The sequence below is a fragment of the Anolis carolinensis genome, chromosome 1, assembly GCF_035594765.1.
Source record: "Anolis carolinensis isolate JA03-04 chromosome 1, rAnoCar3.1.pri, whole genome shotgun sequence".
In the NCBI taxonomy this organism is placed as follows: domain Eukaryota; kingdom Metazoa; phylum Chordata; class Lepidosauria; order Squamata; family Dactyloidae; genus Anolis; species Anolis carolinensis.
The window spans coordinates 19084139-19107998 of NC_085841.1; the positions used below are offsets into that span (position 1 = coordinate 19084139).

A 23860-nucleotide genomic window follows, 5' to 3' on the forward strand; every position below is an offset into this window, starting at 1 on the left:
CCTTAAATAAATTTGAGTAAATAAGGTTTATTAGATCACAATATTATCAAAGGTTCACATAAATATTTCATCAATACAGCAGTGGCAGGCAAATAAGTTCACTGCTCTCATATATATGATACCACTGCCCAGAGGGCTAGAACAGCTTTTTCATTAAGTCTTGCTCATGCTGTAGTAGTTATGTGGCCATTTCCTCCTATATCACACATGAATATAATAGGTAGCAATTTGGGCATCGCCCAACATATGGTAACATGCACACAACATAAACAACAAATAAAAAAGAAATGAAACTAGGAAAATAAATCTGGGAAAACAGGACGATCTATACAGAATCATACAAAAGATTCCTATTGGGCATACTGATGGAAAAATCAGGATTGGAAAATAACTTGAAAAGCAGATCCATTTTCTCAAAGGAATTTGGGTTTAACACATTACAAATTAATTATAAAGGAATGGCAGATGGCAGAATCTCCATTTTCATTGAAAGCTAGTTACTGGCCATTGTGACTACACAAAATGCTTAAGATTTAGTCAGTAAACCTTGCTGAGATTTCTCAAGCTAAAGCAATGGATGAATAAGATTTTTAGTACTTAGGTAAAAAAGCTTAGATAGCATATCTTATCCTGTAACAATCAAGGCTCCAATATAATACACAAATATATACTTTTAAGAGTACACACAGAAAGCCAGTGTGGAGTAGTGCTCTGAAGATTCCATTTCAACTCTGGAGATCACGGTTCGATTCCCTGCTAAACCATGAAAACCTACTGGGTGACTTTAGGCAAGTCACATATTTTCAGACCCTGAAAACCATGTAATACGTTGGCTTTAGAGTTGACATAAGTCAGAAACAACTTGAAGGCACACCATAACCACAAAAACACATAGCACTGGGAGCACTTTTTGTCAAGGATGAGAACATCTGCAAGTAATCTTTACATTACTGTATTCCATATATTTTCATTTTCTGAATGTGGCATTCAAAAGGTACCAAAGAACAAAAAATATCTTAGCCAGATTGCTTCTACAACATTACACTCCACTACTCTTGGATACACAGAACTTCAAGACATCACTTCAGGGTTAAAGTACTTCTCTGCCCAATGTCTATTTTTCTTGGCCACACATACACTGATTACATAAGTCAGTTTCAAACTGGTACTGAAGAAAGTGGTTTTACTGTGCAGACAATTACACAAGAAATCTTGAAACCAGTTTAAGGCCCTAATAGCGATTACACAAACCACAGAATGCTGATGTGTATTAAAGACATACTTTTGTAGGTGTCTGTTGTCTAACCCCTAATATCCTCTATATGCTCACATTTGCATCATTAGAGAAAATAAAATACGAATTCCTTTTCTTCTGGTTAAGTCCATCCCATAAAGAGAGTGTGTGAGTAGAAACAGAGGACCAGAAAAAAACAAAACTATTGTTCCTAAAGGTATAATAGGGCTCCTGTGTCTGTAACCAGTGTAACAGGCTGCTGCTGAAAAATAGAAAAAATAAGTCTGACAGTATCTATTCATCCTCTGGGATGTTTGCCAGCATTTCCTGGAAATTTTAAACTAAGCATATTTTCTTAATCAAAAGAAAAAAAACTACAATCTTTTCAGTTTGATCTACTGATAAAGACTAAACAAGTTTAAGATCAATTCTCTTGCTTTTTAGCTCAAATTCGGCATCCTGACATTATTCAGCATCCAAATTACTGGGCAAATGTAATTAGAACCTTTATCACTCAACAACAGACTTTTTCCCTCAAGGTTAAGATTATCCTAAACATACTACTATAAAGTTGGCAAAAGTTGTTACATAAACCAAACACCGTATGATTCCCTACACGCCTCCCTGGGATAATGAAAGAATGAAAAAGAAGAGCTCAGATATTTTAAATCCCAAGAAAGATTTTTTACCTGCATACATATGGTATGTAAGTCTTTCGATCAGTTTGACAACTGTTCCTGCCTTGATTATAGGGATTCCCGATTTTGGCTGCATGTTCTCTTCAAAAACAATATTCTCCTCAGAATCAGGTTCTGCAAACCTGTAAAGCTCAGGACTTGGAAATCTCATCTGTTCCTCTTTCTCTTCTTGTAACATGGTTACATCTAACATGCGTTCCAAGGTGCTTCTGTACTGTAAAGAGATCAAGGCTGCCATCCAGTTGTTTTTCTCTTCAGCTGATTTAGCAGCAAAAATAACACTGTTCTCATCTTTTAAAATTATTTCAAAGGCGTGCTTGTATTCATTAGTGTCATCTTTATCGTTGATTTGTACCTTTCGCATGAGAAACTTTTCTTTCAAACGATACTCCGCATTGCTAGCACCAGGCAGTCTTGGCTGCCCATGATTTGACTTACAACAAATCATTAGGCCATCAAAGAGAAATATATGTCTTTCATGCTTGGCACCCACACGCGTGAGAGTCCCTTCCATTATGAATTCATTGCAGCATTGTCCAATGTCTTTACCCTCCCAGCCGTCAATGTTCTTTTGGATTTCGTTCATTTTCTTGATTGCAAGTTGCTTCCCTTTCATTTGTTGACTATAGAAACGGCACGCAGATTCACTTTGAAAGAGGAGGCAACACATTATTAATATGGAAGATAATTAACATATAATAGCAATTCACATATATACTAGGCCAAAAATATACTAAAAATTAAGCTGGAGAAGTGATGTGAATGATATGGATTGCACAATATATCTTCAATTACATATGAACATGTAGGTGTTACCACCAGATTGAGAATTCCAGCATTCCTGTTAGCCATATAAACCCTTTATTGCACTGCACTGTGTAATTTACAGTTTCAAAAACAAGTATTAACATCTTAAACAAAATCTGACAACACTCTTTTTTACTTAATCATAGCATAAACTATACTAGTCATCACAACATGAATTAGCATGATTTTTTGACAGTTTAAGCAGATCTGCATATATTTTTGTCTCTCTAAAGCTAATGAAAAGTTACTTTTCTTTTTGCTTACCAGGAGATTCTCAAGATGCATTCACTAGCAGTGTAAAGGACACACACACACATTGGAGAACTCTGAAACAATAGCTATCTGGACTTTGATGTCACTTCCTCTGAAAAAGTAGGCTTGTCACAAACTACTTTGTCCATTGTTTACTGAAAGAGGAAACTGGAAAGCCTGAATTTATAGCATAGCAGTCCAGGGCTAAAAGCAGGGAGGAAAGCGGAAATGTGTTTACCTAAGCCTTCTCTTTGCAAGATTTTTGGAGCATATCCTTTCCATACTACTCTGAAGATTAAGCAGGGCTGTAATTGCTTGTTTCAAACACTCTTTGTCCTCTTCGTCTTCACTCTTTTCTTCTAATTGCTGTGAATGTGGGAAGAAAATACGATATAAATTTTCAAATTTAATTTCATCCTTTAGTGACAAGCACTGTTCTTTTCTTACCACTTCATCACATTGACTAAATTCCACTGAAAGCTACACTTAAAATTCGGGAAGCCCCTGTTCCCATCACATCAGTTTGGCCTCAAGTATAGGAGAGAGCATTATTTAGGTAGTTTTAAGCGTGGAGGCCAGCAGTCTTTTACAATGTTTCAGGAGGTGGTGGGGAAATGGATTTTTAAAATTCATTTGGATATTTTGCCTTTCCTGTAATGTAATGGCATTTATTGCTCCCAGTTTAAAAATGTGAGAGAGGAAATTTTGAGAGTAACCAGATTTTTGGGATTCAGAAGCAGGATTATATGGCAGTGTAGATGGGGCCCCCACTTATCAGAGGCAAGTGGGAATAATGCAATTAGCCACCTTGATTAGCATTGAATAGTGTTGCAATATCAAAGCTTGGCTGAAATTATGCAATCATGCAAGTATCTAGATCTTTGGGATTTAGAAGCTAGATGATATGGCAGTGTAGATGTGGCCCCCACTTATTAGACGCAAGTGGGAATAATGCAACTGGCGACCTTGATTAGCACTGAATAGCTTTGCAGCTTCAAAGCCTGGCTGTAATTCTGTAATGATGCAAGTATCCCCTAGTAATTTGTTTGTATATGATTGTGACAGTATTATACAGTGTATATGCACCTTTGTTCCCAGATCACATAGAGCTAAGTTGCAGAGTTTGTCCCCCTTCCCCCATGACAGAAATAACACGGAAATACCTAATCCCACTTTCTTCCTCCCTCCCTCCTCCCAAAGGAACAAACTGAGCATGCTCAGGAACTTCTCCAATCTTGCGTTAGTACAGAGGGAGGCTGAGATTTCAGAGAGGAGGATTTCTTTTAACAAATAACGTGGGGGAGGGATGGTGAGTGGAGCCTCAGAACTTAAATGTGATTTGAAATTAACTCAAAGAATGTTGATACATATTCAGTTGTATGGAAGTGTGATGAGAGTAAGCAATTCTTCCGTTTCATAGGAAAATGGAGCTCTACTCAGCCAAATGTTTTCATCCGTTTAATTGCCTTAATGCGATGAGGTCATTAGTAGTTATGTTAACAAATTGACAAATTACATAATAATCAGTGTTAAGAGTCTTGAAGAACAGTACAAGAAACTTATTCAAAACTTCTTGTCATATGAAAGGATTCAGAGCTGAGATAATGGCTGCAAACTTTGGCTTTCCTAGGGATATAACTGGAATATGCAACAGGATAAATGCTGTAATGCAGATGAAAAAACTCATTCTGGGGACTAGAACATGGAGCAATGGACTTTAAGTGCAGAAAAAAAGATTCCACCTAAACATTAGGAAGACCTTTCTGACAATAAGAGCTGTTTGGCAGTGGGATGATCTGCCTTGGAGAGCGGTGGAGTCTCCTTCTCTGAAGGTTCTTAAGCAGAGACTGGGTGGACATCTCTTGGGGGTACTTTGATTTTATGTTCCTGCATGGCAGGGGTTGGACCAGATGGCCCTTGTGGTCTCTTCCAACTCTATGATTCTATAATTATGATAAATTTAGAATTAATAATTTAATCCAGTGCTATTATGGAGGTTTGTGGCAAACCCCAAATAATCTTTTAACTTTCATGGAACTTCAAGCTTCTATGGCTGAATATCATGTGACTTCACCAACCTCCCCACCAACCAAAAAACAAAAACAAATCACCACTCTTATATGACTGGGAAATCTATGGATTTTTTATACTGTATTTCCATTAACAGATGATTTAGAAAATCATTATGGAAAAGAAATAATAGTATTGATAATAGGTATACCAAGGGACACGGGTTCTGTAGATTCACAGAATAATAGACCACATGGGCCATCTAGTTCAACCCCATGCCACGCAGGAAAAGCACAATCAATGTACCCCTGACAGATGGCCATCCCTCCTCTGTTTAAAAGCTTCCAAGGAAGGAACTTCCGCTCCACTCTGGGGCAGAGAGTTCCACTGCTGAACAGCTCAAGAATCTGAACAGATTCTTGGAATCTGTTTTTTAGAAGATGCACTTCTCGGACAGAACCAACTACACACGATCAATCTCTTTCGAAAGAAATTGAGGTAAAGATTCTCATAACATAATAAATGACTATTTTAGGTAGGAACAATAGAGGAAGAAAGGTCTGTGTTAAAGTGATAACACAAAATCATTTATGTCAATTAACTAGCTGTCTTTTAAAAAATTCTTTAATTGAGATTTAATCTATAGAGTAAAAAGAAAACCAAACAAAATTATTTTACCAAACCTATGTAGTATGAAACATGCAACCTGCAGAAACCTTGAACTGCATTTAAATATAATACAAGATACTTGGCCTCAAATTACTCACATCTTATAGAATCGGATACATATTAAAGTGTTTGTGCAAAACAAATCAAGATACTTTCACATTTTTTTAAAAAAAAGATGGATAACATTGTGGCTGACTTAGTAGAGCAGATATTGTAAAAATGTTCTATATTATGAGGTTAAAGCAGCTGTATTTTATCACATATTTGCTTCTTTAAATTTGACTACTACAATGCCTATACACCAACACCATCTAATGTCTAAATAAGGTAACTACAAAAAGTTAGAAGAGCTTTAAAAAAAGGACATCTACACCCAAATTATAAAATGAAATAACAGAGATTCTGAGGTTTTTCGCTAAAATTAAGAAAGATTTTAAAATTTTATTTTAATGAATATGATACAAAGCATCAAATATGGCATTTTGCTTACACATGACAGTGTTTCAGACTCCCCCTCTGGACAATGTTGACCTCTGAAATGGCACTATAAACTACTATTGCCAGGAAGAACAACTGTACCTTCCCCCAACAATGTATAAGTAACAATCCTTTCAAATACCCTTTTTACAATAATAAATTGAAAAATTAACTCCTTACCTTTAAAACTTCAAAATAGTGAAGGCAATGGTAAACAGGAACTAGAAGTAACCTTGGTAAAACATACTGAACAGCTTCTTTAAAACCATCTCCTATTGACTGAAAATAAAACAGTTGTTTCAATCTTATGAAACAGTCTTATTGCAACAACCTCTGCAATGTCCATTGTGCTACTTTACATACCTGCAAATAGAATGCTGCCCCAGGCTTTGACAACTGACTAAGAAAGTGGTCATGAAAACCAGTCCGTAAAATATCTTGAGTATAGGTTTCATAAGGATCAAATGCAAGTTCCTAAACAAAGGATTACAGAATATTTTAGTAGACTCAAACACTGTCTGAAAGTTATCGTGCAAAAATATGACTCAGTTATAAATTCAAACTGGGAAATTTGTGATTAAACTTTACCCCTTCAGTGAATTAAGAGACATTCAAGGGAACACAGTTTGGTTTAACTTAAACCTACAAAATAGGACATGTAGTCTCAAAAAAATAGTGCAATTTCCCTGCCCTTACCCCTTATTCCACTTTCTGGATGTCTCTTCCCCACCCCACCCCACAGTTTCCTACAGTATCCAGAATGAAATTACAGAACAGCAGTGTTCTACTGGCAGTTCCAAGTACATTAAACCCAGTAAATCTTCACTATGGTTTTACCATTCAACAGTAAATCCAGTGGAACAGGGAAGAAATTTCACTGATGAAGAGATTCGTTCTATCCTTTCTTAGAAACACAATTTGGTTAAAATGTTGGATCCAAAGTGGCAATTAAACTATCTTGCTCAAATGTGCACAAATTTGGGCTTAAAAATAGAGCTGCCACCTTGGACACCCTTCTGACCAATCCAAAGGAATGACGTAGCAAGGTAGCTTCCTGTATTGGGCAAATAGTGACACTGTTTGACTATTCAACACCAACTGCAAATTCTGTGATTGGGGACGTATGCACTTTTGAATACAAGATTGCATTCCCCAAAAAACCTATTAACATGAGAGCAAACTGATGGAGATACACCCTCTAATCCAGTGGTCCCCAACCTTTGGTCCTCCAGGTGTTTTTGACTTCAGCTCCCACAATTCCAAATGGTTGGTAAACTGGCTGGGATTTCTGGGAGTTGAAGTCAAAAGCAACTGGAAGACTAAAGCTATGAAAGCACTTCTCTAATCTAAACCCAACAGATAATGCAGTGACTTCACACCTTAGTGTTTGGTCTCAGACCACTTTGAAGACTGTTCTAAAGAAACTGTAATACATGGGTTTATACGGTACAAGCATATCATACGCGAACAGCAAAATTGTATAAATGTTCTCCAAATTCTATTATAAACATATTATGTGCCAACTGATGTCATGAAGCCAAAATTGTTTGTATCACTTTCTTTGAATATCTTTTTTCCTATAACGATCGCCTCTCAAAGTTCAAGTTATCAAACTTAGCCACTTTGAATCTGGATATCATATTGGTCCCTAGGTAAAGTGTCCAACTCTGGGGGTTGGTCCTCATCTCCATTTCTAAGCTGAAGAGCCGGTGTTGTCTGTAGACACCTCCAAGGTCATGTGGCCGGCATTACTGTATGGAGCGTTGTTACCTTCTCACCGGAGCGGTACTAACTGATGTACTCACATTTGCATGTTTTCAAACTTCTAGGTTGGCAGAATTGGTCCCTAGCTTAATAGATTTAGTCTCTTTAGTAGCATCCATGGACAGGCTATTGCCATTCAAGGTAGCTGTTGACAGTCATGTTGGCCGAAGTGGTGTTACATTCCTTTTCCTGCTGAATCTTTAGAAGCTCTTTTGGAAATATCTTTCTTGGAAGAAATGCATACAATCATCTCCTTGGCCAAAAGACCGATAATGCATTAAAGGCCTAACATCTACACTTCCATCTACCGAGTAATACCCTTCTACTTTTATTCCTTCCAGAAGCAAATCGGGCCCAAACAGACTGCTTAATTTCCAGAACACTGCTGAATGAAGCATCAATTCCTCTTAATGTACTAAATTCAGACTCAGAAAGTCTGCCTGTACATTCAATTTCCCCTTGACATAAACAGCAGATATTGATTGTAGACTTTCATCTGCTCATCAAAAACAACCTGTCTGATTCTTTGCAGGTTTCTTGGATGGAATCTCCACCAACATATTACATTGTTGGTATTAATATTACATCCAATTCACCAATAATATTAAAACTGCAAATTGAAGAATCACTGTATGTTTCAAATGCTGCTTTGATTTCTCCTTTCTAATTGACAGTTTTTACTATCCTGGGAGGTACTGATCTGCATAACTAAATAAGCTCATAATTTATCATAAAATAGTATATTTTCAGAGTTGTGATAGTTATTTCCATGTTCCATGCAATTTTGTTTACAGAGTAAGTTATATATCATCTAAATACAAGTGTATATGAACTCCTTTTTGTCTGAAGTATACCACTAGGGATATATTATTAACACTTTTGGAAAAACTCTTGGGTCAAGTGCCAGTCTGAATGGTTGAGCCCTGAACTGACAGTGACTGTCCTGATACTGGAAGCTTAACTATTTCCCGTCTGTCATTGGCAATGGGATATGGAAATTACACATAAGAGATTTAATGATTTTGATAGATTTAAAAGATGCACATTTCGATATTCCAGTGGCAATGTCAGACTCTTTTAAATCTTTAAATATTTTTGGAAGTAACATTTCACATCTTTTTAGTTGCTGTATTCTCAAAATTGTTGCTATTTTATGTTTGTCTTTGTCCTTATCTTTTTCACTCTTTTGAAATAACTATAATATCTGTAATATTAGTTTTAACAAGTGTGAAACTGCCTTGTTAACCTCTTTTTCTTCATCTTCCTCTCAGGAATTTTCCCCTACATTAATCTCCTCTTCTTTGATCTGCTGATTTTTCAAACATCGTCCATCAATTTAACCTCTACATCAAACTGATTTAAATATACATGTTTTTATTTCTCTTGCATGATTCTATATGTCACCCTTTCTTTTCCTATTCTCAGCAATTTCTACTAGTTCTATTTAAAATCTATTATATATTTTAAATTCATTATACTTAAATTTGATTATTGGGATATAGTATCACTGCTATGCCCTACAATTATTCTAAACATTTCCCTAGTTACTTTTACACATATCAAATTTTGCAAATCTGAATTAATCTCTGTTACTACATTCCTCCCACCTTTGTGGGTATAAAATTATCTGCTTTATTGGTAGTGGACTCAGGCTTTTGTATTTCCAGTCTAGCTGTCTGCTGATCCCCAACTCTCTTGTATCAAGACTCATGCGTCTTGACATCAGTAAATATGCTATAAAGATATCTCAATCACAGGTGAGTAATTCTCTACTTTTCTATTATGACGTTCCAGCCTTGCTATGTCATAATTCTCAGTTAATAATGGTGACTCTCACATAACTGGGAGCTGGGTAGCAAAATCAACTCAAAAATCCACGGGAGCTGCTAAGGCTTCTGAAAGTTTGAATGAATGCTGCATCTTGGCATCTTGTGGTGAGATACATCTGTTTGCCACAACATGTGTTTTCCCTCATCTTGCATTCAGCATGTCTACAAGGCAATTCCAACATAGCCCCCCCCCCACACACACACCTGAAATCCTGCTTTTCAAGGTGGCAATTTGAAGCAGCTTTTAAGACTTCATTACTGTTACAATGATTTTCTCTGGCTTTTTTGATCTCACAAATAAATTGCTGCTACTTTAAAGTTTTTTTTCTGGTTTGCTTGAGCTCACAGGTATATTATTTGCATTTCTCTTGTCTCTTTTCCTTTGTTTATGTGTGAGGTCTGCTGCATCCCTCCCCTGACAAAATTTTCTGTGTTTACATTCTCCTAAATTTACTTCCTTGCGCCTTTTCAGTTCTTTTATTTCACTCTCACAAGAGGACTGTAATATTTTTCTTACTTCCACTTTCCATTCCTTCTCAGAGCCACGCTGTGCTGATGCCATCTGGGTGAAACTAATTTTAACAGTCTCTCAATCTGCTTCTCAGCGATTTGAGAGAAACTATATGCTTTAGCTGTCCTTTCTCCTCACTGCTCCATTTCCCTACAACTTTTGGTTTTGTTCCTAATTATTCTCTAAATTAAAGAACTGGTGGGGACTGGGATTTGCTTTACCTGGTTTACAGGAAAGAAAGGAAAAATACGCTGGAAAGGAAAGAAGTCTTAATGCTGTTAATTGAAAAAGAAAATAGGGTGTTTGGCACGCAGGGATTAACTCATCAGTAAATTGATTGGTCCTCTTGTGTCATCTCAAGAATTGGACATCTCCTGAAGCTTTCCAAATCAGCCCTATTCATTTTAATATCATTATCTGAAGTATATCTCCACTTGCAACAAATCATTAGCCAGCATTTATTTGATTCTACTAATTGTTTCCACATTGAGGCTGCTTTTATTATTTAAAAATCTATTCAATATTCAACCAAAATCTTCAATTTAAGCCCATAATATTCAGTCTTCTGGGGGATCAGAGAACAATTTTCACCATCGTCTCTGTGACTACTCTGCCGATATTTAAAGAATGCTATAATGCCTTCCCCATGTGTTTTCTTTTCTCCAGGCTACATATACCTAGTTTCTGAATCCTTTCCATTTTATCTATACTCTTCACAATAAGTATGGTGAAGAGAGGTGAGGCAGGGAAGGAATCTTTTTCTGAATCCCACCGCTGCCACCACTTGAAGAGGACTGAGGTGACAGGGATGGAATCCTTTTGATCCCACCGCTGCCCCCAATTGAAGAGAGCCCAATTTGTGGTACTCAACTCAGGCAGGGGAAATCTTTGTCTTTAAATCCCACTGCTGCCTCCAATTCAGGAGATGTGCGCACGTGTGAGAGGGAGGAGTGGAGGATGTGTGAATGTATGACAGGGATGATTTAGTGGATAAGGAAGGATAACGGAACTGATTGGGTTTAAATGAGTAAAGATGGTAACTTATATAGGAAAGTACGGTAACTTATATAGATAGGTACGGTAACTGCCACCAACGTGAGGTAACAGGCTTACAGAGAGGCAAGGAGACTTATCTTTATGAACAATAACAAAATTCAAGTTTATTTTTGGTACATAAGCGTATGGTTTCAATCAGTAAACGTTCCGGATCTTAAGTTACAATGTAGTCTTTCTTGAATGGATATTTCTTAAATAACTTCTCTTCAACACAGTATACTAAACTACCCTGGTCAGCTTATATTCCCAGCCTTTCCCCTGAGTGACCATAAGCTGCCGTCCTTAGCTGATTTCCCCAGCTCCTAATCTTTCCAAAACCTAACCGCAACTCTTCTTCTCAAACCCCTAACAGCCACTCCTTTTTAAACCCTCACAGCAACTCCACTTTTAAAAGGGAATATGCTCTAACTGTCATCTTAGCCACGCCCTTTTTCTCCCAAGGGAAGCTGTGTTACCATGGCAACCTACCAAATGCTGCTTCCAGCTAGTTTCCATGTTAGGCTTTTCCTTGCTAATATATAACTCTTTTTTTCTTTAACAAACAAATAAATAAAATCATATCAATAATCTGTTTAACACACAACTTCTCTACACCTCCCCCCTTAGAAAGATTATTTTTGCCTTTTCTATGCCTAGAATGGGCAAAAATAATTAATAAATACATATATACATACACAACAGTATTCCTGAAATAAAACACAAAGTTAGATACAATACATAAATCATAAAATACAAACCTTCACTGTTGCATATACACATAACATGTCCATATCTTACCATACAGTTATGACATTGTCACCATTCAACATACAAACCATAAACGTATTGGTCATCTTTCCCATTGTTAAGATTCACAACCTCAAATCAAAAGACATTTTTAAAATACATTTTCCATAAATCATATTTGTAACAGTTTAATTTTCATTCAGGGTTATTCCCCAAGTCTTTATTTATACACTGGACTAAACATCTTCTGATACTCAGCACATTCAACAGGGATCTTCCTCATGCCACCTGGCACAGTTCATCGATGTTTCACTCTGCGGAGCATTCCAGAGGTTAACATGTTGTTGGGGATAATTACACTCATCCTTCCCAGCAACACAATGAAGTCTCTCTGTCCCAAAATGTCTTTTTGCGAAACTTCCAAGAGTCATTTAAGAAGTCCTGCGAAACATAGTCCAAGCATTTTTGTAGAATCTTGAAAGTAAACTGTTGATGGTTAAAACTACCAATCCCCATCACGTCAGGGTCTTTACCACTCTCTCCATCGAAAAATAACCTCCGCTTGCTTCTTGGTTTGGCTGACCTGTCATAGTAGCTCTTCTGTCTCTGCTGGGCCACAGCTAGATGTTCTTGTGCGATGTCTCTTGCCACTCTCATTGTTGACTGAAGATCGGTCAAATATTCAGCCACTGGAACTGTATCAGCTTCCCGTCCAAAGAACATATCAGATGAGATGACTTTGGCCCCTGCAAACTTCTGCTGAGCTTCATTGGACTCCACTACTGATATCTTGCTCCCTGTCTCTATTCTGTTAATGGGTCTGTCACCAATAGGCCGGATGCTGGAGATGGCAATGTCTGTCTCTTCTTCCCCTTTGTCCATCCCCCAAGAGGAGTTGTCTGTCTCCCACTGTGAGCTGAAGGCATCGCCTAATGAAAAAGGATTATCTTTGTACTTTGGTGGTCCAGATGTGAAGCTTCCAATGTCTTCAAAGAGATCTAGCTGGGACCGTGTGGACTTTGTAGTCACTGGCGTTTCTTGTTCTATCACTTGCATCTTAGAGAGGACAGAGTGAGAAATAGAGCTCCTGGACACCAAGCCCATGTCCAACCGCTCTGCCTGTTGCTCCTTCAGTTTCTCAGCCACCTGCGCTTGCCTTTCAATTTCAGTGAAACTCTGACTATGTATTTCTGACCTTTCTTCTGATTTCAAACTTTTGCTTTCTCTGTAAAGCACACCATCTTTTGTGACAAATTTATTGGGTAGTTCTTCTGCTGAATCTGGTAAATTTTTGGCTTGCTTAAACAAAGGCTTCAGGGATTCATCTTCCTCCTGAGCTTGTTTAATTTCTTGTACTCCCCCTGTTTTACTAACAATTTCAATAATGGCGGAACTGGATTCTGGACCCTGTTCAGATTCTGGCTGAATAGGTAAGCACACTGCTTCCTGAATAGGGCTTCTGTTGTAATTTTCCTTCTCCTCACACAACTTTTTCCAGTTCTTAACTTGTCTAGCTAGGTCATTGCCGATTAAACATTCATGAGGGATATCTGAGCTAATTGCAAAGTCCCAGATCCCTTTCCATCCATTGTATTCAATTGGGAGAGATACTACCTCAGCTGGTACAGCTGGTCCCAAACCCTTTAGATTTATCTCAGAGGTGGGCTTTTGATATTTCTGAGGTACCGATTTTGGGTGGATAACACACACCTGGGATCCTGTATCCCTCCAACCTTGTTTTTGTTGGTTCACAATAGTGATAGGCTCAAAATAATCTTCAGAAAAATCATCGGATAAAATAAATAAACATTGTTTCTCCCTAGGGACTGTTTCAGTACTGCTTAGCAACTTAATATCCCTATTAAGAGTATTTTCTTTGGGCTCTTTATTCATAAAGAAGGATGTTTTATCTCTTCTTAAAAGAGGACATTGGTATTTTAGATGATCAGACTTTCCACACTGATAGCACCTTGCTTTTACCTCAGGTTTGGTCTGATTAATTACCTCAGGCCTCCTGTAGGCGGTGTTTTCTATGGCAGGCGTCTTTTTGTATTGTGTGTGTGTTTGATAATTGAAAAATGGCGGTTTATTCTGCCTTCTCTCACTTAGTCCCTCATCGTTCCTAAATCCTTCCCTCAGAGTGATTAATTGGTCTGTCATTGAAGCCGCTTCATTGGCAGTGGATGGCTTTCTGTCTTGAACTAACCACCGATAATCTGAGGGCACTAATTGAAACAGTTGTTCCAACTTAATTAATTCCCTCAGCTGTTGAAAAGTTTCCACTTCTGAGGTTCTGAGCCAACTATCAAATAATTGAGCCTGTTTTGAAGCTACTTGTGCGAAGCTTTGGTGCTTTTCTTTCCTCAGAGATCTGAATTTTAAACGATAAAACTCAGGTGTGAGTTGCAATTTCTGTTGTACCTGCTTTTTAAAGAAATTATAATCTCTGTGTGACTCTTCAGGTACATCACCATATATTTCTAACAATTTCCCACAAATTTGGGGTCTTAAATAAAGCATCCATTTTCCCTCATCAATTTCAAAATCTCTGCAGCACCTCTCAAAAGAAATCAAAAACTTTTCCACATCATCATCTTTATTAAACTTTGGGAATCTCTTCAGAAGTAGATCAGACGCTTCAGTCCTACCATTCCCTTCTTGGATAATAATGTGTGGTTGAGACAGTGCCAATTTCTCTTTTTCCAATTCCAATCGTCTCAGTTCTATTTCCTTATCCTTCTCTAGCTGCATTATTTTCAATTCCTTCTCTTGTTCCCATCGTTTTTCCTCCCATTCTCTCTCTCTTTGCTTATCCTCCCTTTCTCTTTCTCTTTGCTTATCCTCCCTTTCTCTTTCTCTTTCTCTTTGTTTATCCTCCAATTCTAATTTTCTCAATTCAATTTTATATTTAAGGGTTTCCCTTGTCTCAGGGGTTTGCTCAGAGTCCGAACTATCTCCTTGGTATTCACTAGCCTCTCCTGCTAATTTCTTTTGTAGTCTGGTAGCCATTTTTCTTAACTTTTACCTCACGATTTCTTCCTATGTGGTCTTAAGGCACTTAGTTTGAGATGTTAAACGTATCCCACCGCTTGGCACCAATTGAAGAGAGGTGAGGCAGGGAAGGAATCTTTTTCTGAATCCCACCGCTGCCACCACTTGAAGAGGACTGAGGTGACAGGGATGGAATCCTTTTGATCCCACCGCTGCCCCCAATTGAAGAGAGCCCAATTTGTGGTACTCAACTCAGGCAGGGGAAATCTTTGTCTTTAAATCCCACTGCTGCCTCCAATTCAGGAGATGTGCGCACGTGTGAGAGGGAGGAGTGGAGGATGTGTGAATGTATGACAGGGATGATTTAGTGGATAAGGAAGGATAACGGAACTGATTGGGTTTAAATGAGTAAAGATGGTAACTTATATAGGAAAGTACGGTAACTTATATAGATAGGTACGGTAACTGCCACCAACGTGAGGTAACAGGCTTACAGAGAGGCAAGGAGACTTATCTTTATGAACAATAACAAAATTCAAGTTTATTTTTGGTACATAAGCGTATGGTTTCAATCAGTAAACGTTCCGGATCTTAAGTTACAATGTAGTCTTTCTTGAATGGATATTTCTTAAATAACTTCTCTTCAACACAGTATACTAAACTACCCTGGTCAGCTTATATTCCCAGCCTTTCCCCTGAGTGACCATAAGCTGCCGTCCTTAGCTGATTTCCCCAGCTCCTAATCTTTCCAAAACCTAACCGCAACTCTTCTTCTCAAACCCCTAACAGCCACTCCTTTTTAAACCCTCACAGCAACTCCACTTTTAAAAGGGAATATGCTCTAACTGTCATCTTAGCCACGCCCTTTTTCTCCCAAGGGAAGCTGTGTTACCATGGCAACCTACCAAATGCTGCTTCCAGCTAGTTTCCATGTTAGGCTTTTCCTTGCTAATATATAACTCTTTTTTTCTTTAACAAACAAATAAATAAAATCATATCAATAATCTGTTTAACACACAACTTCTCTACATATGGCAACTCAAATTAGATTCAGATGCAACATGCAATGATTATTAGAGATGACAAGTGACAGGAGGAAAGTATTTACATTGGAGAGAAAAGAAAAGATCAGCACCATAACATCTGTGTTGGAATGCTGCTAAAGTTTTACAATATCAAACCTTTGAATTATGACATTATTACTACATACCTCAGCTAAATCTTCAAAACAGCTTCCTACTAAAGGATGGGGACTGCCTTCATCTGTCATTTCTACAGTGTCTTCAATATGGCCCAACAGCTTCACACTAAGTTCATGAATATCTGATATGCGACTGAATATATTTTCTACATCCTGCAAAAATGAATGAATTGATAATTAATAATTGTAGGTGGGACTTAAGATCGATACATTAAATTGTAAATTAAAATTAAAACAATTACTTCTAGGTAGAAGATATTACAGAAGGCTTCAAGGAGATGTGGTCGAATCTTTACAAATATGTGCTTTCATTTTGGGCAAAAGGCTAGGCCCTTGGCCCTTTGCTTGATTTGTCAAGCTATTGGTAAAATACGTAATCTGGCAGTAACAAGCACATCTCTCAGAAAAATTAATTCCTTTTGACTTAAGGGATAAACATAAACCTGCTGAGCTTTAAAAAAGTGTTTGTAGTAGATAATGAAGTAAATAATACAATACAGCATGAACAAGGAAATATTAGGATTCTGCTCTAGCTGATCCTACTGCAGCCATATGTGTCTCCTTACAACAGTAAAGACAAACAGCAGCTGCCTGTTCATCCACTACTGTATAGGCATGAACAGCAAAACAGTCTTCAGCTATATCCACTCTCTCTGCAAGCTGGAGCAATCAGTGGCAGGTATAAACACTTTTCATTCAAAATAAACCTGGAATCCTGAGGGCCCCTGGCTTCTTACAATGTGCAAAATGGGCTACTAAGAATGTGAAGGTGTAAAACACTTTGCTAGAAACTGTTGTGCCAATCAAACTTGCAATCCAATCAAAGGTGCTATCTGGAAATTAACATCTGTCTGCTTGATACAATTTGGGTCACAAATGCTATAAAATTAAATAATATGTATACAGTTTTTCCAATACTAAAATGTTTGTGCTCATGGGTTTCCTAAAACAGATAATTTGTTTTCAACATTCTAGTAACAAATTCCATATAGTAAAAATGTAAAATACTTACATGACCTGAAAATAGCTTTGGATTGGTAATAAAAGGTTCTCTGAATACTTTTATTATGAGATTTAGCTCCCTTATGTACTGTCGAACTTCTGCCATGAATGATTTCACAATATCATAGTACGTTTGTTCTCCTGATGTGGAGGGTTCTTCATCAGATAATGTTAGTGTACTAATATCCTCTACATCCTGATGGAACATATCCATCAATACCTGTTTATTTCAAGGTGGAAGAAAGAGAATTAATGCTGGGCTAGTATAACCAAAATTAAACAGGCATTGGAGAAATAAAATTAGAAATTGGCTCACTACAGCATGGATAACAAAAAAACAGTTTCCAGAAAATTAGCAGACACATGTCCGAAATTAGATTGTGATCTACCAAATGACTCATTACAAATATCTAGGATTGAAACCCAAGAAAAATGGACAGGGAAATCTTAAATCCTCAACAGAAAATCTTCCATCCTTTACAGAGTGCAAGAAAAGTCCATGTATAATTCTGCTTAGCAATTAGATTAACTGTACGTATTAAGTTGTGATAATGGTGATGCATAGGGTGTATATATTAATTGTCATTGAAGAATCAATGTAAGGAAATATTGTTAAAAGTAAAGGGAAAGGTATAAAGAAGGAAATGTATAAGAAAAGACTGATGAAATATAAAGATGTTCCAAGTAATCATTTTGAAACAATCTTGTAACCTCAGACCATTGTGAAAATCTTGAGGATTTGTTCATAGAAAATGGTGTAACAATGTCAGAGACATCCTCCTTCTCCCTTACTTAAATCTACTACAGAAAGAGGGCAGAACCGTTTCAACGGTATTAAAAATGGTGTAGAGGGGCCTCCTCCTACCATTTACAAATGTATCCACTAAACTGAAGTCCCTTCTCCCCATGGATAGCTTCCAATTATAGAGGAGCTATGCTAAATGCAATTAAGTATATAGTAACTGGAAATGTAAATGTTACCCACCTTATCAGCACACATTGCCACTTTGATGTCTTGTTTCGTAATTTCATCATGTCTTATATTTCTTACATAGTTCCCAACCAACTTTAAAATATCTGCTGAAATGTATTCTAATACTGCTACTATGTAAAGAGATACTTGATGGTCAACTTTATAACCGAGAACTTCCTGAAAAGAAAAGGCAACTTAATAACATTAAGTTATGCAGATATATACAGTGTTCCCTCACTACTTCGCAGTTTGCTTTTCGCAGATTCACTGTACTGCGGTTTTTTAATAAACACTAAAATAATATTATAAATCATAAAAATTATGATTTATAAAATAATCATATATTATCATTAAAAAATATTATGATTTACAGTGGCGGTGGTCTCAGTCAGGTGCGGGCGGCAAAGCGGAGAAGGAGCCCAAACAGCAGCGGGAGAAGAAGGAGGCAGCACCATGTTCCCCTGCCTCTTTCTTCCCTTCCTCCCTCCCTCTTTCTACTTCCTTCCCAAGCAAAAGCCTAGCATCCCTACTTCACAGATTTTCACTTACGTTCCTGGAACGTAACCCCTGCAATAAGTGAGGGAACACTGTAATTAAGAAATGTATATTTCTAAATATATTTCTACACAAACACACTTTCTCAGGTGTCAAATAATAAATGCATTAACTAGACAGTGTATATGAGAGCTAGGAGTAACACTGAGTTAAAGCAGCAAAATAACAAGGTATTTAATTACACAATGCAGTTTCTTTACATTTGTTAGTTAAATAGCACATAATTTTAAATTCAGTATCATGTCACCAGACAATCATTAATACTACAGGGCTTTCTTTCCTTTTTCTTTCACCTCAAAGGTTTTCAGGCCCATCTCCGAACTGCCTTCATTGCTTCCTAGACCCCTGGAGCAAATTCTAGGGTACGGCGGGTTGTGGGGAAGGGAAAGGAGATTTCACCCCTTCTCCCCAGTTCTGCTAACCAAGGCAATGTGGTCTGAGGAAGAACCAAACTCCAGCCACTGCAACTTTTTGCTCAATGACTGAGTCTAATACAATGAATATTTGGCGTGTGAAATATCAGGAAATCTGCAGTGAGGTCTTTTAGTGGTCTGAGGGTAATATCTATCGATCCAATGTTGGAATCAATTGTAACCTGAAAGGAGCAACATCTCTTTCATATTGTGGCCCCCACAGATTGCAAAGCTAACTCTGTAGAGTCGAGAAACCATCTAGAACCATAGTTCAGGAAAGAGCACTGAAGAGAGAAGGGGAAGGAAAATTCTATAGCAGCCAACAGTGTAATGTTAGATTTAGCGCTAATGTGCTTACTTATACTCAAATATTTATGTATTCCCTGCCTCTAAATAAAGCTAGTTACGAGAAGGAGATGTGTAGGAATCTAAAATAAAAAATTCCAGGCCTTGCTGTATTATGCAATAGTTCTTACTAGCTGGAACCTGAGGCCTGAAAATGTACGTATCACAATGAGTATTCTTCCTGTTAGAAATGTTGCAAGTGTTCTTTGGAGTTAAAAATAGATCCTAGCAGTCATGTAGAAATCTAAACATTTTCCCTAGTCACCAAAACAACCCCCACCCCCCAAAAAACCCCACACCTCACATTCAGCTAAATTTTGCCAAACCTAGCTAGAATCAGCACTAGTTAGGATGATAGACTGCTTGGGTGAATCTAAACAGGTATGAAGATAAAATCCAGAAAAGGGTTTAAGAAATCAATTTTTCTGTCGAACAAATAATGAAGAACAAATATAACTAGTTCTGCAGTATTTTATACAATGCATTAATAATACCTACTTTTAATAATGGGTGAATTTTTTCTACTGGAAGAAATAAAGGATTTTTTCGCTTCCTCTTTTCAATTGCAGACTGAGCATCAGCTATTGCCCACTTGTCAATAGGATGGGGAAAACTCTTTTGCACACGATCCTGTTAACACAAAAACCAGGTATTAAAGCTAAGCATTTAATCAGTTAACATATAACAGTTCTTTAATATACCCTAAATAACTGAAAGAGCTTTTATTTATTAAACTACCCTCATAAGCAAAAGTGAGATCAAAGACAGATCAATCAACACACAAAATCAATCACAAAAACCACAAAAAGACAAAGATAAAACTACTCAAGCACAAGCTAAATTCCTACCAGAGTTAAAAAACCAAATAAATTCCCAGGAAAACAAATACATTTTCATCAGCTATTTCAACAATCAAACAAAAACATACAATATAGGTGAAGGGGGAAACTTCTTTGAGAAAAGCATTCCAGAGTGTGATGGTCAGCACAGAAAAGACTTTTCCCTTTGTAATCTCATACCAGTTTTCTTACCAAAAGCACTCACAAAGTGATCTTAATACTCAAGGAGAATAAAAAAGGAGAAGCTGTTTCTTAAGGCATTTAGGTCTTAAGCCACTGATGGCTTTAAAGTAGATGTGGGCAAAGTATAGCTATGGAGCCACATGCAGGCTCCCCATTTATTTTTACAACCCTCAAGCCTCACAGACTCTCAAGAGCAACTTTTCTGGTCAATAAGGTTTCCTTTCTGGGAAGATTCAGGTATGGCGCTTAACCTTTTAAACAAGTTCAGCACCTTTTTTTGTACTTTAACAATAGTAAGTTTCAAGCCTCTTCTCATTTTGTTTTGGGAGTATTTTTGGCAACCAATGTAATCTCTGGAGCCACGAGCTGTCTTCCCTTGCTTTAAAGTAAGAACTGTATGTTGAATTGAGCATGGGGAAAAACATAGTGATAATACTGGGTCCAAGAGAAACCTTAGCTGTGCACTTCCTCTTTCAGGGAAGTACCACCATCATTGAACTTCCTAGAGCCAGAAACTGCCTATCTTAGAGATCTCTCAAAGGATTCAGCTTCACTTTATTAGCAGAATTCATTAATAAATATATAAAATAAATCTAAACAACAGAGTATTTATATTTTTATATATAATTGGTATTCATCATATATCCTCAAGATTAAAAATACAGTCATTATTTGTATGCAATTTTCCCACAATAAGCATGTGTCTAAAGTGGTCTGCAACACAAAGTTAAGAGAACATATAATTTGAAGTATATCAATATTTACAATATCACGCCTTTAACAAAATACCAGTAATTTAGTGATGAAGTCCAGAACTACTAATACTATATCAACAATCACATAGATAGTTACGAGATGAACTATCTTTTTCTACCTCTACATCCTGAAAGCTTCTGGGTTGGGCTTGGCACAGCATGTTTAGCAACTGCAGAATTAATTCCTCGACATACTGCAAGGCATCTTCAGTAGATGACAGCTTAGGGTGGACTTGCATCTGAACCTACATTCAACATAAAATAATCCAACTTAAATTTTCAATAATACTATTCAGTTGCATCTTAGAAAAATGAACATTTGTAAATATAGGCTATGCAAACTATCTGTTACACCAGGTTAATCAAAAACCTGTTTTTTATGTTTGAATTTTTCTAGACTGTACTGTGATGCAGAAAATACTAAAAGCATGATTGTAAGTATATGTTCTCTTTCAAGTCCAACTTTCTGTAGCTATAAAGATATTTATACAATTGTTTACCACCCAACATTCAAGGAACCAATGGCACCATGTAATAAAATCAATGTTAAGAGTTCAACACAATTTAAAACATAGCAAAAATGTTCCTGTTTTCTTCCTAAGAAGCCGTCTAGTAATACGAAACAGGAGGAACCTACACTGTTTAAGCTGCAGGTGTTAAGCTGCCATTTAAGAATAAAGGAACAAAAGAGACAACTAAAAAGGAACAGTACAAGCTACATATACTGTGTTTCCCCGAAAATAAGACAGTGTCTTATATTATTTTTTGCTCCCAGAGATGTGCTAGGTCTTATTTTCAGGGGATGTCTTATTTTTCCATGAAGAAGAATTCACATTTATTGTTGAACAAAAAATGAACATTTATTATATACTGTACAGTAGTTGTCATCACAAACCAACATAACCAAACCAGACAAACTATGACTCCTGTCAAGAATTTCTTGTTACTATTGTATAAATATAAATAATATAACATTTTAATATATTATTACCATTATTTCCATGGACAACTGGTATGTACATTTACCGATCCTGCAAGTTCTGGTGTTTTGTTTGGCAGGCGCCGGGCATGCTTCCAAACAAAAACTTTGCTAGGTCTTACTTTTGGGGGAGGCCTTATATTTAGCAATTCAGCAAAACCTCTGCTAGGTCTTATTTTTTGGGGATGTCTTATTTTCGGGGGAACAGGGTAGGAAATTCTTGATTCAGATTCCATTACATATAAATTCAGTTTTGAAGTGAAAGTTATTTAAAATTAATGTGTTCTAAAATGTGAAGGAAATTAGAACAAATCTATGACTTGAATTCACTTCTTATAGACAGTATAAAAACTCGAAAACCTATTATTGACAGGACAGCTTACGTGACTAAATGTCCCACCCTGAAAATGTCTAGAGACAGAATATTGGTCTACCACAGCAAGACATTCAGGAAAACATATCTGGAAACTGTGGAGCAACAGGAAAGGTTGTACTGGTTGTACTGTACCTTTGGCTAATTCCATAAGTGGAGTGTGCAGACATTGTTTGCACTTGTGAAGCTAAGTTTGAAACTTGGGGCAATGCATTTACATATACTGTACATACACAAGCCATTCCTCTGTGAGCCCTTTTTCAAATGAAGACCAAACTAGAAGTATCCTGAATAAATACTAGTAACAGAAAGTCTAATTTTACCTTCTTACATTCTGCAGAAGTACTACCACTTCTTAGTGACCCCCCCTATACATAGGAACCCCATATCACATTTATAGACACATACAATTTTCTTGTTGCAAGCACAGACTAGATTCCACAGCTATTATTAACCATATCAGCTTTCAATAGATTAGTGCTGAAAATATTTTGCTTAAGAAATTGCCTGGCTATTTAATGAAACCCAACTGCAATGAAGTACGTACTCCTGTACAATCCCTTTTTATTTTCAGCCTATTTTCTCAAACTAGAGATCATGACGTATCATATTAGGTGTGCCATTAGGATAAGGGATGCTGAAATTAAGCCTTTGCAAATGAACTAAAAAACTAGTCTGATTCGGAGGTAAACCTTTTAAAGGTAATTTTCCCTTGTGCTGAAGCACATTTCCTTTCCAGGCAAAATAAATCAAGTGATTTAAAAAGCAGTGCTACACACTGCAATTACTGTAAGACACTGTTTTTATATAGGTGTTTCTGTAGCCAATATATAATCACTTGAACTTTTTACAATCCAGCAACACTTGGAATTGAGGCTATAATTCTAAATAAACTTACTAGGGAGGAAGTCTCAATGATTTTAGTAAGATCTTAGTGAATACGAACATAATTTACACTGTTAATTCTTCCTGGTTACAACAGCATCAGGGTAAAGTAGATGGAAAAAAACTAAGAGACAACTGCATGGATAACTTTGTGATAGGATTAAGAACATAAAATGAAATACAGTAGAGTCTCACTTATCCAACACTCACTCATCCAACGTTCTGGATTATCCAACACATTTTTGTAGTCAATGTTTTCAATATATCGTGATATTTTGGTGCTAAATTCATAAATACAGTAATTAATACATAGCATTACTGCGTATTGAACTA

The 23860-nt window shown here is 36.9% G+C and overlaps 1 protein-coding gene across 1 annotated transcript in view; it reads right to left on the bottom strand.

Annotated features, from left to right (window-relative positions):
• sos1 (SOS Ras/Rac guanine nucleotide exchange factor 1) overlaps positions 1-23860 on the bottom strand; it is a 60615-nt gene that overhangs the window by 31249 nt on the left and 5506 nt on the right. Inside the window, exons 2-10 of the mRNA XM_062970596.1 lie at positions 21410-21535; positions 20012-20143; positions 18213-18377; positions 17238-17447; positions 16235-16378; positions 6511-6621; positions 6328-6426; positions 3230-3357; positions 1924-2579 (exon numbers count right to left, since the gene is read on the bottom strand). Coding sequence (XP_062826666.1) covers positions 1924-2579; positions 3230-3357; positions 6328-6426; positions 6511-6621; positions 16235-16378; positions 17238-17447; positions 18213-18377; positions 20012-20143; positions 21410-21535 — 1771 coding nt within the window. The remainder of the gene's footprint in view (positions 1-1923; positions 2580-3229; positions 3358-6327; positions 6427-6510; positions 6622-16234; positions 16379-17237; positions 17448-18212; positions 18378-20011; positions 20144-21409; positions 21536-23860) is intronic.